The sequence below is a fragment of the Thamnophis sirtalis genome, unplaced genomic scaffold, assembly GCF_051295495.1.
Source record: "Thamnophis sirtalis isolate CommonGarterSnake01/CBP01778 unplaced genomic scaffold, rThaSir2_p1.2 scaffold_1, whole genome shotgun sequence".
Lineage (NCBI taxonomy): Eukaryota > Metazoa > Chordata > Lepidosauria > Squamata > Natricidae > Thamnophis > Thamnophis sirtalis.
The window spans coordinates 123581359-123607747 of NW_028261381.1; the positions used below are offsets into that span (position 1 = coordinate 123581359).

Consider the following 26389-nt stretch of genomic DNA (forward strand, 5'->3'; position numbering starts at 1 on the left):
GAGAGGGAATCCAGACTGACAAGAAATATGACAGAACAGTTACAGAGTGTTTATGCAATTAAACTTTCACTGACAATACCTGCAGAATGATGAATGCATGGGCGGAGGTATTTGTGCACAAGCAATGCCCCACAAGTATTACACATTTTTCATATTATACAACTGTTCAGCCCTTGCAAGAAATAGCCTGGAGTGTCTTGGAAAAGTGTTCCCTTTTTCAGCATGTTAACCAAATATTTTCTTTTCTTTCTTTTTCTTTTTTTCCAGTGGGTTTTAATGTGCCAGGTGATAAAAGAACATCTATTTTAGTGAAATGTTTCTAGAAGATTAAGATTTAGCATGAGTTTGACACATATTCATTTTGAATTCTTAAACAGGTTTTATTCTTTTTCTACCTGAAACTTTATATCATTTCCAAACTGAATGGATATTGCATAATTAAACGGAAAGGTTATTCATTTTATGCATATAAGTGCAAAGGGCATCATAAATGTGGGGTTCTACTGATTGTAGATTAAGAAAGAAAGGAGAAACTTAAAAAGCCTTTTGTAGTAAACCACAAAAGCTTATAGACTAGATTAATATGGTTAGTTAATCATCCCTATTATAGTGTGCCTGTCTTCCAGGGATATATAAAATCAGAAGGCTTATTTGAAAAGCGCTAAAAGATTATGCTGAGTTCCCCGAGATATTACAATCGTCATTTTCAATTTTCAAGTGAAGTGGCTAGTTTGTTTTTGGTTTTTTAAAAGCATACTTCTAAAGTGTATTGATCTGGATTAGTCTGTTCATTAAAAAAATGTTTTGTGGAACTTAGTTAATTTATACCAGTCTTATCTTTGTTTTTTCAAAAGGGTGAAATTGTAGAGGGGGGGGAAAGGTGCTATTGCAATGAGAATTCATATCATACAAACCTAATCTGCACATGACTAATGCTTTGAGTTTATGTAGACAGCACGTTAAATAATGTCTTTGACCAGCAATTAGAAATATGTGCTGGATCATATTCCTTAAACTTGAATAGCACTACTTAAAATACCTCAATTATTCAAACTTACAAATCTGTTAAAATCACTTTGATTATATTGCAGTATTTGAATAAAAAACTGAAGGTAGCCCATATTTTTGGTGGACATTCAAGAATTCTTCTAAACTCCAATTATTAGAGAAGCTTTGATGCAAATGTATAGTGTTTTCTCAATAGACTGGCTTTCTTCCAGCTGCAGTCATAACAATTGAGAGCACTGTAAGGAGTTGAATATCTTAATGTACACCAAAAAATATATCCAATTAATTTCACAGGGTCTGATGTAGTTGACAATGCAGAGTTTCATACATGACTCATCAGATGAACATGTGGAAGTGTTCATATGTGGAAGATTACTTATAAGCACTTCTTAATAAATTAACTTAATTTAGCTTCCGGTTGTAAATAATAGTACTAAAGCTAAATGCGAAAAGTGCAATCATATATGCTGAACCATAGCTAAGCTACAGTTTTCAACTATTTAAAAGAGCAAATTGTCATGGTTTAGAGTATGCTGGTAAGTGATGCCTCTATATTGTTGAGTGCTCATTTATATGTGAATAAATTATATGAACACAAATATTGGTGGCGATTTCTCAACCCCAAGATATATTTTGCAGTTATTGTAGAACCAAATGCTTTTTATCTAGACAAAATATGCAGCTGCCCAGCACTAACCTTGAACAGAAAAAGTTATAATGTGTTTTAAAATGTATTTTTTCTTGAAACTTTTTATTTTCCACAAAAAACTGATACTTTTCTACCCCAAAATTGTTTTCATGTTATTTAAATGTTGGAAATTGCATGGCTGTGTTCCTTTCTTTTCAAAAAAACAGACCTAATCCTGTTAATTCAAAGTGAATAACAAACAGGACTAAGACTTTTCCCAGGTTGTTACATTTATTCAACCTGCTTGTGTTTTGTTCTTCATCATAATTATTTCCAAGTCAAATCTGTGCTGATTTCCTTGTGGACTTACATACCTCTGACTAACTTAAAGAATTGAGCTGGGATAATTCACACTATTCCTTGGGGGTCATGTTCTCTGTTTTTTTCCAAGGACATTTTTATTACAAAGCTGATGAAATTTGCATATTAATTCATTTCTTTCAATTTTTTAAGATTAAATGTTGTCAACATGTATCAGTGCAAGGCTCTGACAGTGCTGATGAAATGGGTCAGTCAAGCTTGAACATTTAGAGTAATGCAGCCATCTGCAACCTCCAAACCCCTTGTGTAGTTTAGTGCTACCAATGCAACTTGATTAAAAAAAAACTTTTATTCAATGAAAGATATTGAAACATTATCTATAAAATGATATGTGATATTGTTGCCATTTGTGAGAACAATATATGCTGTCATATATTTGATAATGGTTCTAAGTATCCCCTTGAGGATGAAGTTAGTGAGCTTGTCAATCACAATTAAACTCTAGTAGGGAAAGTTAGATTCTTGCTAGTCTATAAACATAGATGTGCTATACATGCATTCACAAGTACAGTGTAAAGTAATACTTTTAACCTTGCCAAAACTTTGATGATATTACACTGAGCTTAATGTCTTGGGGTGTGGTGGGTGGGGTTCAGGGGTGGGTTCCTGCCAGTTCTAACCTCTTCTATAGAAGAGGTTCCACAAATCTACCGTGCTGTTTAGAACCGGTTCCAGCTCCCTCCCCCATCCGTCCGCACATCATCAAGATGAAGAGCGAGAGGAGGAACTCTGGGAGTTGAAGTCCACAAGTCTTAAAGCTGTCAAGTTTTAACACCCCTGGGATTTTTTTTCTAAATGGTTAGGGGTGCAAGGGTCTTGTAACTTGACAGCTTTAAGACTTGCGCACTTCAAATGCCAGTTTCTGAGCCAACATTTTGGTTGCTAAGCAAGAGCGCTGTTAAGTGAGTTTCACCACATTTTACAAGTTGGCCACGCCCACCCAGTCACATGGCTGGCAAGCCACTCCCACCCAGTCACATGATCAGCAAGCCACTCCCACAAAGCAGGCTATACCTACAGAAGAGGTTCTAAAAAAATTGAAACCCACCACTGGTGGGCTTTCACTGTTTAAGCAGCAGTGTTGAATTATTAGTGTTAGTTCATCTCTTTTTTAAAATATAACCATATTTTGTTATTTATATTTTGCCTACTTTCAAGATTCTGGATGGCTTACAACTATAAAAGTAGTTCTATAATAATAGTAATCAATTGAAACAACAGTTAAAATTACATGCCTACTGTCTTCCTAATTCAAGTTAAAGCACCAAAGGCCCCAGAGAATCACAGTTTTAGAGCCCCATCTAAAGGATGGAGATGATTCACATGTAGGGAACAGGGGGGGGGGGGAACGGACGGACAAACAAGATGTTTCAGAGTGAGGTGAATGTTACCAGGATGACAATATATTTTGAATCATTGTTTTCAAATATGTATATTTTTTTCAGTGTACCAAAGTTTCTGCTCTTGGTTTTGAGCTACTGATTTTCTTACATTATTGTTGGTTTCTGTGTAAGCCATCATATAAGCCAAGGTTTTCCATTATGTTAGTATTTCTTTAGAACTTTAATGTTAAATTTAATCAAATGAGGACAACATGTTTCGCTGATTTTCTGTACACTGCCACCTCCTGCGTGGATGCAAATCAGCATAGCTTTGTTTGCAACAAAGAGATATTCCTAGTGATTAGGAATACAAGATTTAAAACAATAATTAGTTACATCGGTAGATTTAAATTAATCAATTAATTGTTGAATTAAAAATATTTTTATTTTTGCTTCCTGTTTTTTTTCAGAACTAGGTTTTAAATGCTTTAAAGCTACAATCTTCTGTCAGCTGGGAGTAAGCCTCACTAAATTTCATAGCTTTGAATAGGAATGTATAACACTGCTATTACTTATTAAAAGAAAATCGCGTATACACACAATAGATTTTTAATATTTCTTTCTCACAGCCTTTTCTAAGGTGTTTTCTAGTACTGTTTTTGTAAGGTTAGATCTAATACATTTTTAATTCCTATAAATACATAAACAAAAGTACATTGCTGGTGGACTTCAGTAGCCTTTTTCCTTACTGAATAAATAATTCCCCTTAATTCTGCAAGTCTCCACAAATTCCAAATCTGTTGCAAAGGTTGCCTCAGTCTTCAGTAAAAGATTTGAGGATATGAGTAGTGAGTCCACAGGCAGAGAAAAGAACGAAAGTCCCATCGCACTAATAAAAGTCTGACAGCATGACATTAGATCCACTTATTATTTATGTTCATACATTCAATTGATGAATTAATCAATTAATCAAGAAAAATTCATATTATTAAATCAGTTGCCAGTCCTATTAATAATCTATGAGCCTAGTCATAGAGAAACAGTGTGTAGAGAAAAGATCACTCATCAGTTCCTCAGTAATATATTTGAACAATTAAGCTGAGGAGTTTTCATGGATCCCACAACTATCTTTCAGTGCTATTTGTCTGTTATGCTCACTTGAACTTTCTGCAGGAGTTCAGAAAGCCCATGACAGTTCACCAAGGACATTTGGTTTTGGTTTTGATCTCCTAGCAGAGAGTAGCTTTGAGCGTGACTGTTCTTCTAGGTTAGTTGCGTGCACAGAGCATTTTTAAAATGCATGTCTTTCATGCCGGACGATTAAAAAAAAAGTTGTTCAGTATTTGACTATTATATATTTTTATTTCATAATAACAAATACCTGGATTGCGCCTACATTCACATATAAAAAAACAGAAGGTGAGCTGCACATATACAGAATATTGCATTGGAAAATCAAAATCTAGCTTCATATTGTAGACTTTGAAAATGTCAGTTATGAAATATTTAGACCATGCAACACAGTCTTCGACTTTTGGTTATAAAATTTTAATTTCGTGAGTTGCTAGCTGTCCAATTGTTCAATACTTGTAATACTACAAATCTATGGTTATCAGCTTCTAAACTTTAAACCCAATTAGTGATTCTGTTAAAACTAAGTTACAGTGACTTGTCAGATACACATATAGACTATAATTTGTTATCTATTTCTGCATTTTAAAAATAAAAAATAAAATAAAGGGGTCAAATAAAATACACAACTCACAACTATTTTTTACATGAATCATGCCCAGTTAACTGCCATATGCTATATTATAAAGGCAAACAGAATCATTCAGCTCATGTGTGTATTTATTTTGACACCAGCCTTTGTTATTGTGTATGTGTATACCATATTCTGAAAAGCCACACCTTTCATAAGTATCGATTAAGATCAGAGAAGCATTTCATAATTTTAATGCAGACCTTAAAATAGTCCGCTACTTACGACTGTTCATTCAGTGACCATTTAAAATTATGAAGACAATAAACAAAAGGAATTACGATCCTTGCCTAAAGTTATAGCTGTTGCTGTTCACCTGTAGTCACATGATAGAAAATGTTGGTGCTTGGCAGGTACCTCCCCTTATAACCATGGGGACACTGCAGCTCCCTTCCATCTGCCTATGTCTCCCCATCTCAGCTGCCCAACTGGCCCACCAATGTCCACAAAGCTGCTGCAGCCTTGAAGGCCTCAGTATGCTCGTTGACTATTTCTCCCCATCCCACCATGCATGGGTGGTCTGAGCCCCCTCCCTCTCTTTACCCCACCATGCCTGTGGGGCCTGGACTCCCTACTTGCACCACCACATCCTGATATACTAGCTAGAAGGCGAGCAATATAGCGTATATAGTATATAGCGAGCAATTGTTCTGCAGGGTAGAAAGACTTTTTTCTAGCCAGAAACCTAATGAAGGTGATCATTGTGAAAGCTAGAAACACTCTTTCAGCAGCTGCAGAAAAAGTCAAAAGTAAGAAGAACCAATCCTGGTGGGGCACAGAGAGGTCCCATGCCAGAGGTGGGTTTTAAACCAGTCCTGTCCGGTACGGGCGTACCAGTTGATAGAATTTACCATGCCTTCCTGTACCGGGGCTGCCCTGTCCTCCCCCCATTTGCCTGTGGGTAGAAGCCTTCCAGGAGATTTTGGCTTGCGGGTGCACAGAGGGAGGGTGGGGAATCACAGAGGGAGGAATTCGCATGGATTTCCCACCCTCTTCATTGGAAATGAGGCGGCTGTCAGAGGAGAGAGCCACGTGCGCCCATGGGCTTGTCCAATGAATCCTCCCCTCCTGTTGCTTCCTCTGTTGTTTGAATAAGCCACGCAGGTCGTGCTCCCTTGTCTTTGACAGCCACCTCATTTCCAATTGGGGTGGAAGAAATCCATCTTTTCTGTCCCTCTCCATGGATCCCTGCCCCAGTTGGAAATGAGGCAGCTGTCAAAGACAAGGCAGTATTCCCCGCACGGCATGTACAAACAGCAAAAGAAGATACATGAGAGGAGTTCCATGTGGGGCTTTTCAAACAGCTAAACTCCTCTCCTGTTCCTTCTTTTGCTGTTTGTACACAACGTGTGGGTCGCACTCCCTTGTCTTTCACAGCTCTGGGATAAGGGACCGAATCTTCACCACAGGCCAGTAAAGCTCCACCTGCAAGAGGCAGCAGGACCAAAGCCCCTTTCCCAACCTGACCCTTCCTCCCTCTGAGGGTGCCCCGCTGCCTCTAGCTTCCCTTCAAGAGTCTCCGCTCTCTGTGGATGTAATTGTGCAGTATGTGCGTGCACACTTATGTTTTCCACAGGCGGTCACGGATGGGCTCTGGAGTTGCTCCACGTCGTGGAAAACATAGGTGCACACACACACACTGCACAATTACAGCCAGACACACAGAGAGAATGACAGAAACAGGGAGGGAGGGAGGGAGGGAGGGAGAGACAAAGAGCCACAGAGAGAGAGAAAGAGACAGAGAGAGAGACAGAAAGAAAGAAAAAGAGCAAAAGAGAAAGAAAGGAAGAAAGAAAGAAAAAAGATTAAAAAAAAGAAAAAGAAAGTGGGGGAGAGAGATGAAAGAAAGAAAGAAAGAAAGAAAGAAAGAAAGAAAGAAAGAAAGAAAGAAAGAAAGAAAGAAAGAAAGAAGATAGAAAGAAAAAGAAAGAGAACTTATGACCACAATTGAGCCCAAAATGTTGGTTGCTAAGCAAGAGCATTGTTCAGTGAGTTTCACCACATTTTCCAAGTTGGCCATGCCCACCTGGTCACATGACTGTCGAGCCACTCCCACCAAACAGGCCACACCTACAGAATAGGTTCTAAAATTTTTGAAACCCACCACTGGCTGAGGCCTTCCAGCCCCTGGCAGTTTTCCATGCACCTGTGGACACTGGGTTTTCCCACATGATAGCTTAACAACCGCAATTGGGAGACCCAGGATTGTAGTAATTGAGCAAAATGGTCACATGAGCATCTTACTTAATGACAGATTTGTTCAACAGCTTAGATTCTAGTCCCAATTGTGGTTGTAAGTCAAAGACTACCTATATGCAGTATAAGGAGGTGGGGATATATAGTATTTTGTTCCAGAACTTTAAAAAATGTTTTCAATTAATGATAAGGGAACATAGCTTTATTATTCAGGGAAGCAAAATAAAAATTTCTGTCAGAGGTTTTTCTCTTCCTGTCCTTAACTTCAGGAATATTGGAGTTTAAGGATGAGGAAATGTTAGTTATAATTGGTAAAAGAGGTTGAAGGAGGAAGAGAATAATTTACAGGTTATCTAATTTATAGATATATATAGATATATATAGATATATATTTGTATAATCCATACCTGTAGTTTAAAATACAAACAACGGAAACTAAGCGGCAAAGCGGCAACATTTTTCCACTCTTATCGCATCCGCAGATAACTGCCCAGCCACCCTGTTTAGGGTGACCCGCTCCTTACTTAACCAAGGAACTGGGAATGACCCCTTGCAGGGTAGGGCTGAAGAATTTGTTCAGTATCTGCAGGATAAAATCATTCAGATCCGGACAGGCTTGGACTCTGACTGGGTAGATTCGGGCGAGTCGACGGGGATGAATCTTGTGGGTTTTATCTGGGATGAGTTTTACCCGGTGACCCCCAAGGGAATGGACAGGATTATGGTGATACCACTTGAGTGCTGGACCCCTGTCCTCTTGGTTAGTTTCGGCTTCCCGGGAGGTGACACGAAGCTGGCTACCAACGCTTCATTGAGAGAGGGGTTCTTTCCCACCGCCTTGAAGGAGGCAGTGGTGAGGCCCCTCCTTAAGAAGCCTTCTCTGGACCCAGCTTTTTTAGCCAACTATCACCCAGTTTCCAACCTTCGCTTTGTAACGAAGGTTGTGGAGAGTGTGGTAGCACGACAACTTCCCCAGTACCTGGATGAAGCTGCCTACCTGGATCCATTTCAGTTGGATTTCAGGCCTGGGTACAGCACGGAGACGGCATTGGTTGCATTGGTTGACGATCTCTGGCAGGCCCGGGACAGGGGCTGCTTCTCTGTCCTGGTTCTATTAGACCTCGGTGGCTTTCAATACCATCGACCATGATATCCTACTGCGACGACTTGGGGGTTGGGAGTGGGGGGTACTGTTTTACGGTGGTTCTTCTCATACCTGTCGGATCGGTCACAGTTCGTGTTGACTGGAGGACAGGGATCAACCCTGAGGTGCGTCACCTGTGGGGTGCCCCAGGTGAGGTCGGTTCTCTCACCCCTCCTATTCAACATATATATGAAACTGCTAGGCAAAATCATCCATGGTTTTGGGGTACGGTATCATCAATATGCTGATGATACCCAACTTTTCATCTCTACCCCAAACCATCCAAATGATGCCCTCGATGTGATGTCCCGATGCATGGAGGCTGTGCGGATCTGGATGGGGAGGAACAGGCTCAAGCTCAATCCCTCCAAGACTGAGTGGCTGTGGTTTCCGTCATCTTGATTTGTGCATCTTGTTCCATCTTTGATGATAGGGGGAAAAACTTTTCCCCCCTTAGAGAGGGCCCACAATCTGGGAGTCCTCCTGGATACGTGGCTTAGTTTAGAAAAACACCTGTTGGCCGTGACCAGGAGAAGCTTTTACTAGGTTTGCCTGATACGTCAGTTGCGCCCCTTTCTGGATCAGGATGCTCTGTGCACAGTCACCCATGCCCTCGTCCTTTCTTGCCTGGACTACTGTAATGCTCTCTACATGGGGCTGCCCTTGAAGAGCATCTGGAAGCTTCAACTGGTCCAGATTGCAGCTGCGCGGGTTGTCATGGGGGCACCCAGGTACCTGCGAGACCACCTACTGCTACCAGTAGCTTCCCACTGTCCAGTGCAATCCCACAAAGTTGGCCTCCTCAGGGTGCCAACCAGACAGTCACCCAGACAGTGTTGGCTAGTGACCCCCAGGGGGAGAGCCTTCTCTGTGGGGGCGCCTTCCCTCTGGAATGAGCTGCCCCTGAAGCTTCGCATAATCCCCAACCTCCGGTCCTTCCCACACGTCCTAAAAGGTTGCCTTTTTCAGCAAGCCGGTCTGGCCTGAATAGAATAAAATATAGGATTAATTTGGTTGTTAATTTTAATTTAATTTTTAAAATTTTATTTTAAATATCATTTGGTTTTTTTTTTGGATACTTTATTTAATGTCCCTTTTAATTTTTGTAATATGTGTTTTCTTTTATGTTGTACGCTGCCCTGAGTCCTTGGGAGAAGGGCGGCATATAAGTCCAATAAACCTCAAACCTCAAGAGGCTATGAAAAATGTATAACAGTATGAATAGAACAATCGCAGTGGAAATTTACGAGCAAATGAAGTACCCCATAGAATTTGTCAGTTTATTAGAAATTTAAGTGAACTACTTTCATAACAACTCAAATTGTAAAAGCTGAAATTGTGGTACTTTTAAAGATAGATTTGATGAATGAGTATGCATACTGAATTGGCACAAAACCATACACAATTCAAGATACATAAAGGGTACTTCTGGAATTCAAGTAGATTGGATTTAATTTTTTCAAATGCCTAGCTTCCTTTCAAAGACAGGAATAATAATTTCTTATACGCTAACATTTGCAATATCAAATATTAAAAGAGGAAGACAAATTCCCTAAAACCTGGGTTGCATCTACCGGCAACAGTGTTCCTACACATATCATCATAATATCTAGGTTCACTTTATTTTCAAAGCTTACTTCCACACAAATTATAGACGGAATAGTGAAATGGGAAGAATATACTGTAAATTAAATTAAATAATTAATAAACTATATTGTATATATAATATATATGATTAACTGTATATAGCTTATATAAACTATATAAAGAACTTGGATCTCAAATGTAATTCTCAGATTTTGAACAAGTCAAGACTCATTGAGAAAAGAAAACACAATGATGCCTCATTAAATCATTTTATTCAATTCATAAAATTCTACATTCATAATAAAAAAAATTGTATTATTCCTTTGTTTAACATAATAGTGAATCAGAGCATTTCAATTTAGCTTACAACTTTCCTATCCTCCATCCAACCAGTTTGACTTTTCTTTATCAGACTTTATATGTAATTCAACATATTATCATGGGTTGTAAAAAAGTTTTTTAAAAGACTTCCATAGTTAGTTAACATAATGTTCAGCTATTTTTAGTTTTGTCTACAATACAGGCAAGAGAGAGAGGAAGAGATTTCCACTGTTCAGCTATTTCAAAGGCCATCTTAAATCATTGACATAATGGCAGATTTTGAAATCTAGGCATTCATCATGATAATTTCCTGTTCACATCCCCAGAGCTGGTGCAAAAATGCAGGCAGCTGTGTTGATACATTATATGTCTCTGTGTTTGTTTATAATGGGTTTTAATTGCCCATTCAAAACCAAGCCAGCCCAGAATGTGTTACATTATCACCAGAATAACTATCAATAATGTGGCTGGAAGAAATGGTTTCTCTCTCAACTCAAGTTTTCAGCTAAACTGAGATGGAACAAGGAAGCCTGTTCCATGAGATACTGTTACCATCTCTGCTTTAACTATTGCATGAAATACTCACATGGAATTATGAAATGTCTAGGTAAAATATTTCATCCACATGAACTTTGTCTCCACTGCAACACATTCTTGCTTTTCCAAACATAATTCTGCTTTGCAGATGTACAAGTGGATAAGATGTGCCTCTCACTGTTTTCATATTATAATACTAATCACAAATGGGTGTAATCTAAAAATTGGCCTTTGCTGCACCAATAAGATGCTTGAAACAGAAATTGGGGAGTGCACTGCTGTCCTTGAATTTGTGCATAGCTATTATTCTATTAAACAAACTATGAACGCAGATGCCCTTTTAGATCTCCTAAATTCTAAGTTAACATAACAGTTGCTTAGTTATTTCTCCTATATAAAGCTTGTATAAACCTAGCAAACCCTTGCCCTAATGGCACATTTAAATTCATGTTTATTATTATATCCTTTTTGTAGTGTCCTTTTTTAAAAAAAATGTTCATATGTCTAGATACTCCACTCAGAATATTCTCTTCCACAGACTGAATACACTACTTTCTCAAGAAAGATGACATCTGCAAGTGAAGGTTTTAAAACTTGGATAATAGAAGTTTCAGCACAAGTAACTATAGAAATTCCAGTGCATTAAATTTCATGACCTGAAGTATATGCTGGGATCTAAAGCTTTGTAGACGAAGAATTTTATTCCCTTTCCCGTAGTAGTATTCAGATTCCCCTTTAAGTTCCGCACATTCTCGAACAAGTCTTGAGAAATACTTTGCACTGTTTGAGATTTCCCTGGGATGGCCATGGGTATGAGAAGTGGAATTTGAATAAGAAAATAAGAAAATCATTGGGATAGTTAGTTCAACATTATTGTCTAACAATGGCCTACTGGAATATCAGGAAATCTCAAACAGGTCATGAATCCCCCCCCCCCTGCAGCAACTAGTAGAAACATATTAATAGCTGCTTAGCCATTAATTATGGGTTTCAGCCAATAATGCAAATGGAAGAATGTTACAGTGAATTTTAATTCCACAAGTATTATTTAGGATTTCCCCTACTTCTCAATTTGTAAAAGCAGATAAGTTTTTTTTTAAGATTATTGCTACATGGTGTATCTGCATGTTAAACACTCAAATCAAGACACATAATTACAATTTTTTTACAATGTGATTCTTCCACACTTGCATCATTATATTACTTAGATTTATTCTTCTTTAACTTAGAAAGATATCTGATAACAAAGTGATTGCTTCTCATGACAATTGTGTGAATATTGAGCATATCAAGATATGAACTCATGGAAGGTGACAAAAATTAAACTCTCCAGATTTTTAAAATGCTTCATTGATGATACACAGTTGTTTCTCATATATCTCTTTCTTCAGCAAAAGCAGCCAGTTCTTGATAATTTACCAATATTGTGATGAGATGAGCCTTCCTTCCATCAAATGAGATTCATTTGCTTTATTTAATATTTCTTTCTCAGGAATAGTAGAAAGGGGGGGGGGGAATCTACCTTGTACCAGAGGAAGGAATTCCAGAATGTCATACTTTACATCAGCAATTTTAGAAACAATAGATATGTGTATCTGTGACAGATACACAATTTGCAGCTGCCAAGGTCTTGCATGGAATTTGTCCAAAATTTGTTTTGTACAAAGTAGAGCATTATAGCCTATTGTGGCAGTTGGTCTGAAAAAGATTGTGCATGTCTGATCTCTGGCAGTGTTTAGATAATTCGGGAGGGGGGGAGATAAGCAATCTCATTTCATGTGCAATCTACACAGGATGCACATATACCAAAACTGAGGACATTTGAAATTAATGTAATTAAATATAATCTATTGCCTTTTTCATGATTAGGTCTACTTGCTCTGTGAGTGGCATGCCAAGGTCCTAAAAGTGGCTAAATCTAAGATAAACGTCATCTGAGCAAGGACAAAATTACTTATTTAAAGTTAATTTTTATGTAATTTAATTTGAATGTAAGTATACATTTAATTAAACTTGAATGAAACTAATTAAACGCAGCTAACGTGATTACTCTCCATGTAAAGCAAGGTTTTTCTTTCTATTTCTTTCACATAAAAATTACAGGATGTTGGCAGTCCTTGGAGATTAAGTATGGCAGTTTTTCTTCTTTTTTTTGCACTTGAATTTAGATCTTGCTGTGAAGCAAATGATACTTCGCATGGGCTATTGTCTTGGTGTCCCCGCAGCTGCAAAAATAATGCTATTGTCTTCTAACTGCCTGCAATATAATATTAGGGGACTTAACATGTTTTATAGCTTCTCTACCTATTTATTATTATATTATGTAATTCCGTGTAGTTCATGTCTTTTCTCTGCGCTATTTGTTTAGTTGTTTTTGAGATTGAAATTGCCATCTAGGAATGCGTCTGCCCTGGAATCTAAATCAATTTCCGTCATTGTGATGTATTGGAAAGAATGAGCACTTGTGGTGAAAACCATCGTTTCAATAAACAATGAAGAAAGAGTCCTCTGCTTTAAATTGGAGTTCTATCAGTGGATCTGCTTTGAGGCACTTGGTCTAATTGTTTGACATCGATCTATTATAATTTCATTTGCACAGCAGTAATATTTTATTGTATCAAATTGTATTTTGTCATTAATGTTAATGTCCTATTCAGAAGTAAACCTAAGTGAATTTAATTGAATGTATTCCTAAACAGGTATGAGTAAGACTACAGCCTGAGAAATTAAGGAAAATAATAATTTCTTATATTTTTTCCTTCTGAGGAGGTTAATGGACATGTTACCTTCTTACAAATAAGCATGCTGGTTGATGATCGGGGAAAAAATCTGCATTTACTTGTAAATTATACTATTTACTATTAATACTATTCATAGAATTCAGTTTTGGGATGAAAAGTTTAGTAAGAAAAGTTACTAAACTTTTCTAAGGACAAACATAAAACCAATATCTTCCCTACTCACATCTTAAAGAAAAAAGATAGTTTCCTCTAAAGTAAAATGTAGAACAACAGGTATCTTGTACAACTGGCATATCTTCTTATTGTTTTGTATATATTGAAATATTTGCCATGTATGTTAAATAACCAAACTGAACAAGCTACACATAACCAAGTAAATCATAATGGCTAAAAGCCAAGATTTTGTTTGTTTGTTTCCCTGTGGGTTCATAGTTTATGTGGCAGGAAGTACACTGATATTAAATTTCCAGGAAACCCATTGTAAAGTATACGAAAATAGAAATACTGGCTGAGGAATAATAGCATATAGATTGTGCAAAAGGTCTGATTCTATAAAATCTGCAGCTAATTATATGGTTTGGGAATTTCATACATACAGTCCAGGATACCAGAGGAGAAGAAAGATAGAATGCAGGTAATTGGATTATTTAGAATAATGGGAGGGGGAAACTATTTATTCCTCTGTAGCAAACATAAAATAGTCTTATCCAGTTAGATCAAAGCTTTACTTGTATTAATTCATAGAGAATTTATTAGGCCCCAATAAAAATTAAATTGCTCCTTTCAGGGGAACTTCATTCTTTGGTCTGAGGATTTTTCCCCATTTTATTTCTATTTCTTGGAGCAATAGTAGTCTTATAGGATGGTTGCATTGTCAGCATTTATCTTGAAACTCTTGGATATTAGTTTTGACTGCAGTCACCTTTCTGACAAGTGTTGTTGCGAGTGTGGTTTATATCCCTGTTCAGGGTGATTTCTGATGATAATGCTCTGTCTACCTCACTGCTTCACACTAAATTATAGATGCCATGATGACAGGACAAACAGTATTCAGGTGCTAAACTCTACTTTCTTTGTGTGATGTCTGTGCCTTTCCCATGACATGAGTGAGTTAAAATTAGGAAGAGAAAATATGCAAAATATTTCTGCTTAAAAATAATGTTCTGAAGGTTATTAAACAAGTAATATTTCATTTAATCACCCAAAGGGATTACTTTAAATGAACAGACAGAAAGAATAATTTTCTTAACACATTCTTGCCCTAGAGTCTTCTATAATGGATCTTCACTTGCCAAATTAAGAAGTTATAATTCAGGGTTATAATCAGGATCTATCTTTTTTAGAATGTTATATACAGCTCAACCTCTGACATAAGTTCTCAGACAAAAAGATACAGATGTGATATCATGCCCACAGTTTATATGATTTCTACTGCCACTTGTGGCGGGGGGGGGATTCTTTTCTTTTTTTTTTACATATAAGCTTAAACTTTTTTTGGCCACTAATAGCCAATCAGTTTTGTTGTATCTGGAGCTACACATTTTACTACTACTAGATTACTACTAGGTTCAAACTAGTAGTGCATAGGTTTAGGAGCTATTGGAATCCTAGCAGTCAAAAGTATTGTGAAGGACATATGTAAAGTCTCTCTTTTTAAAAGTGATATGCAGAGAAGTACAGATGTTATATTATGTGGCATGCCTTTATTAACAGGAGACACTTAAGAATGGTCCTATTTTATTTCAGTCTGTTGGTGGCAGAGCATAAACTGTGGTATCAGAGATACCACTGTTGTTTTTAAATAAATACTACAAATTTATTATTTATTTATTTATTATTAAAATGTATATGCCGCCCAATCCTGAAGGACTCCGGGCGGCTTACAAAAGAAGAAAGAAGAAAAAGAAAAAGAAAATAAGAAAAAGACAGTTTAAAATCACGAAACACATGCATTCATTCTAATCGGGGCTGGACTTCAACAATGAGGTCAACAGCCCCAGGCCTGCCGGAACAGTCAGATTTTAACAGCTTTCCTGAAGGCCATGAGAGTGGGTAAGGTCCGGATCTCTGGGGGTAGCTGATTCTAAAGAGTCGGAGCAGCCACAGAGAAGGCTCTCCTCTGGGGGCCCACCAGCTGACACTGTCTGGCTGACGGCATCTGAAGGAGGCCCAATCTGTGGGATCTTACCGGCTGTTGAGAGGTATGTGGCAGTAGGCGGTGTCGCAGGTACACTGGCCCTAAGCCATGTAGTTGTAAAATGAGTTGTAATTAGTTGAGCTGGCTTACCATACAGTGCTGTAAACAGCAGTTAAAAATCACCTGCGCTTAGTTATCTTCCTCTCTTGTCTAACTTTTTGCCTCTTAGGCTCAAGATCCAGATGGATCTTGAAAGACTTGAACACTGAGCCCTATCTAAAAAATGAAATTCGTGTGTAGAAAAATAAGGTTTTACACTTAGATAAGAAAAAGCAAATGCACAGATGGAGATTAGGTGAAACCTGTCTTAACAGCAATAACTGTGGGAGAGATCTTGGATTCCTAGTGGACAATCACTTAAATACGAGACAGCAATGTGGGGCAGCTGCCAAAAAAAAGCCAATGCAATACTAGATTGCATTAGCAGAGGGATTGTATCAATACCACTTTATAAAGACCACACTTAGAATACTGCATCCAGTTTTGCTCACCATATTATCAAAAAGATGTAGAGATTCTGGAAATAGTACAGAAAAGAGCAACAAATATTATTAGGGAGCTGGAGGCCCCTAATAATATGAAGACCGGTTGCAGGAATTGGGTATGTCTAGTCTAGTGAAAAGAAGGAATGGGGTGAATGATATGTTCCAATATCTAAGGGCTTGCCACAAAGAAGGAGGGAGTCAACCTATTTTCCAAAGCAAACTAATCAAGGAGAGAAGCAATCCAAACTAAGGAGAAATTTCCTAAAAGCGAGAACAATTAACCAGTAGAACAGCTTGCCTTCAGAAGTTGTAGGTTCTCCATCGTTGAAGGCTTTTAAGAAGAGACTGGACAGCCACTTGTCTGGAATGAGCAGGAGGTTTGACTAGAAGACTTCCAGGGTCTCTTCCAACTCTGTTATTCTGTTAATCTGCCTCCATTCTCTTTGGTTATTTAGCAAGGGTGTTCCACAAGTTTCACATGAACAACAGTAAACAAAAATCATCTATTCTCTCTTCTGCTCTAAGAAAAGGTGATAACACATATTGGCTTGCTCCATTCTAGCCTCCCTATAAACTTAGAAATGAAAAGTGAGACAGAAAATAATTGTAAAATGTTGGAACACAACTTCTGGTTGTTCAGCTTATCATAGTTTTCAAAGAACTCTTGGGAGGTTGACACCATGATTCTTCTTCTGTTTAGTGTTTATTTTATCATAGTTTTCATGCCACTTACATCACACTTTTTTACTAATAGAACAGGTAGATCTGATATATTTTATACTTCCTTTTTATTTGCAGATACAGATACAGCTGTTATACTTAGTGTGGCCAAATTTTGTGCTGTGGCTTGTCCAGTCCACCAAATGACTCTTCAGGAATCGGGTTAGTGACAAGTTATTGAGGCCCTGAGCTTTATCTGGATCTTCCATCATGTTTTTATGCCAATGTTTTATTTGATTGTTGTGTTTATGTTTTGGACTTCTCAATGTTGTAACAGAGCTTTGATTTGAAAGCAAGATGTGTATCCTGAAGATGTATGGTATAAAATACAGCTTTTCAGAATTCTCATATTATCTCATTTAAGCTTTGCAATCAAATCAGGTTCTTCAATGGGAGCCTTTGGAACTCTGTTCACTGGGTGATTCATAAAATACCTTCTATTGTTTTTTAGGAGAACTCTAAAGAGGTTTTCCTATTTTGTTTGAACAACATCTACAGCAAACTGTGATGATGCCAGAATCATAACACATATATCATGGTGTCATCCATCACATGAATGCCACAATTTTGTACTGTCTGTGTATGACAAATGCAGGGGTTACTTTTTCAGCTGATTTAGTTTATATTTAATATGAATATATATACACACACAACACGTGCCTGTGTGTGCGCACACACACACACACACACACGTACATTATAGGATTTTAAGTGGTATTAATTACAAATTCCATTGTTAGGAAGAACATCACAAAGATGAGATTTAATTATGTTGTTTAAAAAGTTGATATCCCCAATGTCCATGTAGTCTAGCAATCTGTTTTGGACCATGCCCAAATCCTTTGTTGCCAAAATTACTAATAATTTTGTGGGGGGAACATACTTGCCTTGAATCTTCTGTCAATTAATGGACTTTGTTTGTGTGTGAGCCTTCAAATCAGCATTGACTAATCCCTGCAGTTTTCTTGGTTTTTCAGAGGTGATTTGCCATTGCTTTCTTACTGAGGCTGAGAGAGAGTGACTGCCCAAGGTGACCCAGCTGTTTTGAGTCTACGGCAGGACTAGAATTCCCATTTCTAGGCTGGTGCCTTAATTATTAAAACCAAACTGAATCTCAAAATTGACTTACTCAAATTCATATAAGTGGCACAAAGAATCCTCCTCCCCCTACATTTTTTCTACAGGAGTATTGTATGGAGTTACTGTTAATTTTCCTCTCCATTGATAAAATCTGGACTACAAAATGCATGAAAAGGTTAAAAATATTACATCTCGAATCAATCTAAGCAGAAATTGAAATTAAAAATAAACGGTAGGCAAAAGAAAGCTAGCTAAATATTGTAAACAGATAGCATGAGCTATACTTTTATAACACTCGTCTCTGAGGATTTTTTTTCATTTATCTTTTGAGAGAGACATTCTTATTACAAGACGCATTCACTAAAATTAATTGTTTATTAAGAATTAATTAAAAAAGGTTTGCATTGGTCTAATTGAATTGGGACTATCTTTCTCACTGCTTTGAACTTACAGGTGCTGCTGTGGTTGTAGTTAAGATGTTAGAATATTGCTTTACTCCATTGCAAAGGGTTCTGTCAAGAAAATCTTTAATATAAAAATAAAAAGCAGTTCATGCATAAAGCATGATGCCCTGAAGCATATTAGATCTGTTTATCTCTGTGTTTAAAATGAACAGTACCTGGTATAGTTTACATAACAAGGCAGGGATCAGCTTGATAAAGCATTTATATCACCAGGGGAACACACTGGCTCATTTCCTCCACACTGTTCTGCATGACTAGCTTGCCCGCCAGCATAATAGCAAACAAAGTTTTAATAGGTCAAGAGCAGAGTAGCCAGTTCTGTTATAATAAAGGATGTTGCTGATTGCTCTTCTGTTTGGTTTTTATTTGTTGGCTTTTTTTTCCTGTTTTGCTTTATGAGAATATTTATGGGACTAATTATTGGTTGAGGCTTATGTACATAAGAACTTCCCAAATGGTACCACTAATAGGTCTGTTATCTGAAAAGAAAACAGTGTCCCTTGATTCCTTGAAAAGATTAAGAAATGTACTATAGCTTAAACTGTCCTATTGCCCTTCAGATGACTTGGAACTGTAATTCCCAGAATTTCTATGCACCTGCCGCCTGGCATTAGTGGAAGTTGTAGTCCAAATCTATTGGATTGGTGCCGGGTTGAGAAAGATTGAGATTTGTAGGACCAAAAGCTGTTTCATCAAATGCAAGCGAAGCCAAATGGCCATGAATGTAATCATTCAGATAGTTACAAGTTGAACTGACATATGAGGCATTTTATTTGTCAGTTATAGATTTTATTATCCTTCAAATCAGAGAAGGGTCATTTGGTCAAATGTATCTTATATATTGGGTAAAAAAAGTTGTACACCTACTCCTCATTTAGTGACTGCCTCAGACAGTGACCACTTTCAGTTACAAAAGTGATGAATAAGTTACTTTGCAACTAATGCCTGCATTTAGACAGTTGCAGTTCACCATTACAGTTAGTACACATTATCTTGTTCCTATGCATTTTATTGTTGTTGTTGTTGTTGTTGTTGTCTTCCTTCATAGAGAAAAGAGCTTGCCTAAGCAAGCTGTCTCTTCCTGAACTGCTATTCTCCACACTGCAGTGCATCCTTAAGAAGTGCTAACTGCACCATAACAAGCTCAGCTCAATGACCTTAATTAACCTGCTGGCAGATATTGCCTGTAACTGACAAGACTTTGATTAGTTTCACACCTTCTACTTTTCTTTGTCTCCTAAGTAGCTCTGGGCTCAGAACTGTGCTATGCAAAAAGCCAGTTCTAGCACATTTTTTTCAATGTATATTCCCTATTGTATATCTGCTTACTCTCTTTGTAATCCCTTTCATTCCAACAAATTTAAATACAAACATTAATTTTCTTCTTGCTAATATCCCAGCAGCAGGTTGAACACTGCAAAAGGCAGAGAGTTGGGGGGGGGGGTGTTGGGGTTAGGGTTAAACTTCTTTGTGGGTCAAGCTCTAGAAATCTTCCTGCCATTTGAACTCATCAAATGTTTGGGGTCACATCATTCTGATGCTGTTAAGAAGAAAAACTGAAGTGAAATTATATGCAGTCATAGTCACTTGATTTTTCACTAAGCTACTGCTTTGTTTAATGACTGAGTTGCCTGTTCCAATGTTGATCATTAAATGAAGATTACCTTAGAGCATGAAGTATTCTGTTCATTGGCAGTAAATAATTTAACCGAAACAGAATTATTATTAAAACAATGTTAAATGAAGGTGCTATTTTTTGGTTACATGTAGACTTTCCAGATCCAGTTGGAGGTGATTCACTAGGAGGCACTCGTATCTATAAATTATTTTGTTATCCATGTGATTTGTGCTTTAAAGTCAGTTTTGTCTCCTGGCTTCCAATTTTTGGAAGCAGTTTATCATTGCCTTTTCCAAAGGGTTGAGAGAGCTACTGGCCTGAGGTCACACAATTGGCTTTTTGCCTAAGGTGGAGCTAGAATTAATGGTCTCCTGGTTTCTAAACTGAAATCAGGAGACATCATATTATTTTGGGGGTTGTCCAAGGTAGATTTTGAGATAATTTCAATTCAATAATTATGCTTCTATTAAAAATTATATCAGTTGCTCTTTCTAGATGATAAACAATATTTTCTTTTCCCCCATGTTTTATTTGTTTTATTTATATAACTTTCAATTTTAATCAAACAGTGTGTGGTTTGGGTACAATTACGTTTACATAGTTATATTACACATCTTTGTTGTGATATTCATCACTATCATATCAGTAATATAGTAACATAATAATATAATAACATAATAATATAGTAACATTAATACTTAACATCCTCTTCTTTACAACTTTCCACTTGGCCATTTCCTCTTTTTATATCTCCTTCTTTCTAACTTCTGTTTCTATTATCCAGCCAGATAGTAAACAATATTCTAATGATTTAGATGGCATATGAACTCAATTTTTTTTAACTAGAACTAATTATTTAGTTGTTCTCTAAATACTGTATCTCTCAGGTTTCCATGTTGTTAGAATGGCAGAGAATTTAGGAAATCAATCTCGTTGTGACCGAAAAAATCTGAAAGCCTGTGATTTATTTTTTTTGAGTTTTTTCCTTCTGATTATAAACTTTTTACTTATCTTGATATCTGGCTAATGAAGTTGCTTAATAATTATACTTTAAAAGGTTATCTAATAAAATACTACCTTATTTTCATAGTGAATATCTGACTTTAAGGATGCATATTTTGCGTGATGCTTCTGTCAGTTCATCTTGTTGAATGAGTTCTTTTCCAATGAGGAAAGTTGATGGCTCATAATTTTCTATCCAAAATTAATCATTGTGTTGTGCTTGCGTTAATGTTGTGTAAAAGAGACCTTCCTAGGGAGCCCTTTGTAGCTGTGAATGGGAATGACATTGCACAAACATTCACGTTATATTTAACAAAGAAAAAAAACAGGCATTCTTTACATGTTGATCATTACTTTTGATGGCCTACTGAGATTTTGGTCTCTCTTTGCACTAATCTTATGTTAGTAACTGTCATAGTCTATTAGCAAATTTAATTTTGTTAATGTCATAGAAAGTTGCTAATACAATGAGACTCATTAACAACTTTTGCATCATGTTAGCAAAAGCCAAATTTGCTAACAGAATGCAAAAATTATAATGGAGGGAAATCATAATTATGTAAATGCCTGATTTGATTAAATATGCCCCCTATATTTCTTAAACAAAATAACTGAACAGTCAGCTAATTACTGTTTTCAGTACCTACATCTTGCCTGTAGAGATTTTTATATTTGCTTCAGATATAGTAATGCATTAAAGAATATCATTGACCTGAGTATAACATATCTCTCTACAATAAAGAAGGCAGGAAACAGGGATAAAAGGCAGCTGAGAAATTACTGAAAAGTTTTAAAGAAAATTCTCAAGAGTTGTAAAAAAAAAACACCTAATTTTCCAATTTATGGCAGTTCAAATGTTCAGAGTAAAATTGTCTGCATATCACATTTCTTTATTCCCAATACAGAATATGTATTAGCAATCCAAATAAATGTTCAGATTGGCAGGTGTTGCTGGTAAATATCTAATCCAAAAAATCAAGCTAGGTACTAATCAGTTTATAATATTATATATAATTTATTCATTGCAAAACTAAAAATATACTATTTAGAAAACAAAACCATGATATCTATTATTTATTCATGGCTTTTCTATTCTCTGCCTAACTACATGAGATACACAACAATAACAGTTGAAACATTACTTTAGAACATAATCATAAAACACAACTAGCTAATAGTTAAATAGGGTTTGCTTTCTCTTATCATCTGAACCCAGATCATAGATTAAGTGATGGTTAAGTAAGAATGCCATGTTACAATTTATTCCTATGGTGTTTAAAAATTAATTTATTTTAACTCCAATGATGCATGTTTTCCAAAGCCAGACTTATCATTACTAACTTCATAATGATAGATTGTGAATGATTGTGACCTGCAAATTCAGTCTCTATCAGTCTCCGTTTATTTATAATCTTTAGCATCTGCTTGTCTGCTAAAATCTGTGACTGCGGAATTTTACCCTGTGCATGATGGTTCCAACCTGATTGAGCCACTATGTGATTGTCTGTCTGTCTGTCTGTCTGTCTGTCTTTCCTTCCTTCCTTCCTTCCTTCCTTCCTTCCTTTCTTTTTTGAGGAGGAGAGGGTGTTACCCAAATATTTGGTAACATCTCATGGCATTGGTTGGCCAAGCACAAGAAGAATAGCTGGAATACTGAGTAACCAAACACAGCTTAATTTATTATGTGCACATACAGAGTGAATAAATTCACATTTAATTGCACTGCATTTACAGAAAAATACCCATTCCAAATTGAACTTCCAGACTGATTGAGCCAATCTGAAAAAACTTTATATAAAGGAAGATGCTTTCTTCCTAAATATTTTTCAGTAGTCTAAAGCCTATACTGTAATTATATCTTGGCATCCACATGAAATCAATTTTGCAGTTAAGATGTCATTACAATGTTAACATTCAATTCTATCATGCTTTAAAATACTAACTTGTCTGCAGTGCTTTATTTTCCAAGGACAGATGGGGGAATGGTACACATTTGGAAGGTGATCTAATTATTAGGAAGTTTCTTTTAATACAATAACATATAATTAATTTCAATAAAAACCTATTAAGGGGATTGTCAGAGCCTGCGTGCAAGTGACACTCAGGTAGTTTTTCCACTGCTACATGGGACAGAAGTCCTTTTTTCCAGAAGACAAAGCCACATTAGTGTATTAGTGAAGAGGATAGAAAATAAATTACAGCTGCCTTCAAGGTATTACTGTTGAGTGCCATTGTTTGGGTTCTTTTTCGATTGTACTTCACTGGCAATATGGCTTCTGAAGGTTGCATATGACAGGTTAGGCGTTTTATCCTTTGAGTAAACAGTAATCGTGGTGTGAAGAAAGTGGGGCATTGGAGAATTTTCCCCATTCTTTGAGAACTCCACTCTTCCTTTTTAGTTTGCTCCAAGGGCTCTTTAGGGATACATATATTAAGCCCTTTAAATAGTTCATAATAAATCTGTGTCTCAGGCTGATTCTGACAGGTTTTTTAAAGAGTCTTTTAAGAGAGAATCCTCAATCATTTGTTAATCCATGGGGTGAACTCCAGGCTTGGAGGAAGGGGAAAAAAAACAGTGCAAGCTGCTATGTAGTGAAAATGTACTGTCGAGAAATGATAAATATGAGAGAGAAAAGAAAAGAACACAGCATTATAGCAGTTTTACAAAACATAGTATATTTAAATACTTTTTTCTTAATTAGGCCATATTTACGTATAGATATCGGAAAATTTCACTATTCAAAAAGAAAAATAGATAATAATCATCTAGCACATTTCCTCCCTAATTTGAATCTAAAAGTGTGCTGTCAACAAGAAACATTCAGACATATAAGTTGTCTGATTCTTTTATACTTGGACATGTACCCATAACAAAAGTTGGGCACATAATGAAAAAATCAAAGACTTGGTTGTCTGCAAGAAATATCAATTGAGATGCTGCAGGAAGTTGGGAGTCACTCCCATTCTCACTACTTTTTTGCCAGGCCATGATCATTCTGTTTCTCTCTAAGTAAGGACATATTTATGAAAGAATCATCCAGATTGTCTAGTAATCTACTATGTGGAGAAGGCACATGTCAATTGCTGGGGTGAACAGGACTGAAATAAGAGGTAGGCAAGGCTACTTTGGAATAACAAGTGGGTATTTCCTTCCTTCCTTCCTTCCTTCCTTCCTTCCTTCCTTCCTTCATTTCTTTTTCCCGTCCCCTTCCCCTTTTTCTTTCTTTTTCACTTTCTCTTATCCTTTATATACAAAAGGCTACCTGGAGGATCATTTTTCCCCTAGACTTTTGATATACTAGCTTGCAGAAGGCTTTTGAAATTAGGCTGGATGATTGCATGGCTTTTGTAAGCTAAAGCAGTTTCAATATGTGAAAGTACTGCTTAGGAAAAAAAAGGTTCATAGAGGAATATTAAATTATGCATGGCAGGAAAAATAAATAGAGGAAAGCATTTTCCTTCTGTTATAGTATTAGAAATTAGATCATCTATTCAGGCAAAATGTGCAAAGAATCAAAATGGAAGTAGACCCATTTTCAGATTGCAAGCTTCCCAAATGGGTTAGACACTGTGTGATGCAAAATGCTGGACTCTTGGAGGCTGTTGTCTGACAGGTTTCCCTGCATTATTTGAAAGCTTCAGCTTGCCCATTTCTTGTATTACTGTACTATTTTTAATTGGATGTGTATAGCTTTAATGTACATCCTCTTTTGTTCTAAGATTCATTGAATGCAGAGTTGAAGACAAGTTAATATACATTTTATTTCTCTTAAAACAATATAGAGCCTGGGACAAAAATATCCTTTTGCTGCAAGTGTCTAAATTTTTAGGTAGTTTTTCATCTAAAAGTTACAAAATTATATTGATAAATGAATAAAAATGAATGAAATATATAGTTTACAAAAAATGTATATAAAGATGTTTACAATAAAATATGTACCGGAATGTGTGGTAATAATTCAGAAAGATTAGTGCAGAAAATGGACAGAACAAACCTGTGAAAAGCATGAAAAATAGAATATCCAAACATATTTTCCAACTTTAACAAGTTTGCTGGTATTTACAGACAACAGTTTATCAGATTTTTTTTCAGAGTGAAAATCAAACATCTCCCTTCCAGTTTAAATATTACATAAATATTTTAGCAGTGTAATTTCAGCAATTTCCCTTCTGTAGTATCACATCCTATTCCTAATGCCATTAACATTTTCCCAGTGTATGTGTGTAATATATAAGTATATACACATACACACACATATGATACTGCCTTATAACGAATTCATCAGTTGTTCCAACTCACTCAAAACCAATCATATAAATACTGAGTCACCATGTACAGTAGATACCGTGGAAATATAACCCCCGATTTTCATATTGGTTATAGTTGTTGGGAATTATAATTTAACCACATTCTTGTGTACCTGAAAATAATGGCAATTGAATATGGTGCTCTTTATATACACAGCTTCCACTTCTGAGCTGCTACACTGATCTTTCATTCCCCCTACATGGAAATCTGTGATAATAGAATCTAGGAAAAAATTCTACACCTAATCACACCATAGTCTGGAGATAAATTCTCAGCAAGAAGCCGAATATTTCAATTACGGAAAATTTCTCACAGGCATATACAATCTCACATTTAGAATACTCAAAGATGAATTATGCTGATGAAAACAATGGAAAAAATTGCTTTGCACAATGTGCATTTTCCATGTTTGTCTTCCTTATTCATTTTTGGTTCCAACTCATTTCATAATGTAGCATTGTTCATCTCATTAAATGCTTATTTATTTATTAGATTTTTGTCCCATCTTTATTACTTTATAAGTAACTCAAGGCAGTGAATATATATAATACTCCTTCCTATTTTCCCCACAACATACATATTTCCTTCTAAATATATATAATTCATTTGCTGGAATTAAGATCTCTTACACATGGAACAAAACAGGGCAGGGTCATTAATACAGCAAATACATACATGCATACATTTCAGAATCATAAACAGTGAATATTCTAATCCAAACTGACAGATGTGAGAAACTAATGCCTAATATTTTTGTTTCATTTTTAAGCAAGCTTTTATTGAAAAGAAAGATATGGGCTTAGTTCAAGCAAAAGAAATAGTACAAAAGATTGTCCCAAAGATGCTTTTTCCCCAAAACACAACTGGACTTTCTTGATACAACCGTG

At 36.4% G+C, this 26389-nt stretch overlaps 1 protein-coding gene across 6 annotated transcripts in view; it reads left to right on the plus strand.

Annotated features, from left to right (window-relative positions):
* The window catches only part of NPAS3 (neuronal PAS domain protein 3), a 723511-nt gene that overhangs the window by 630344 nt on the left and 66778 nt on the right, over nt 1-26389 (plus strand). For 3 of the 6 annotated variants that reach the window (XM_087723456.1, XM_087723467.1, XM_087723462.1), the window contains one exon: nt 17108-17191. The exons of the other annotated variants lie outside the window; for them this stretch is intronic. In XM_087723456.1, coding sequence (XP_087579582.1) covers nt 17108-17191 — 84 coding nt within the window. The remainder of the gene's footprint in view (nt 1-17107; nt 17192-26389) is intronic. 6 annotated transcript variants of the gene reach the window in all.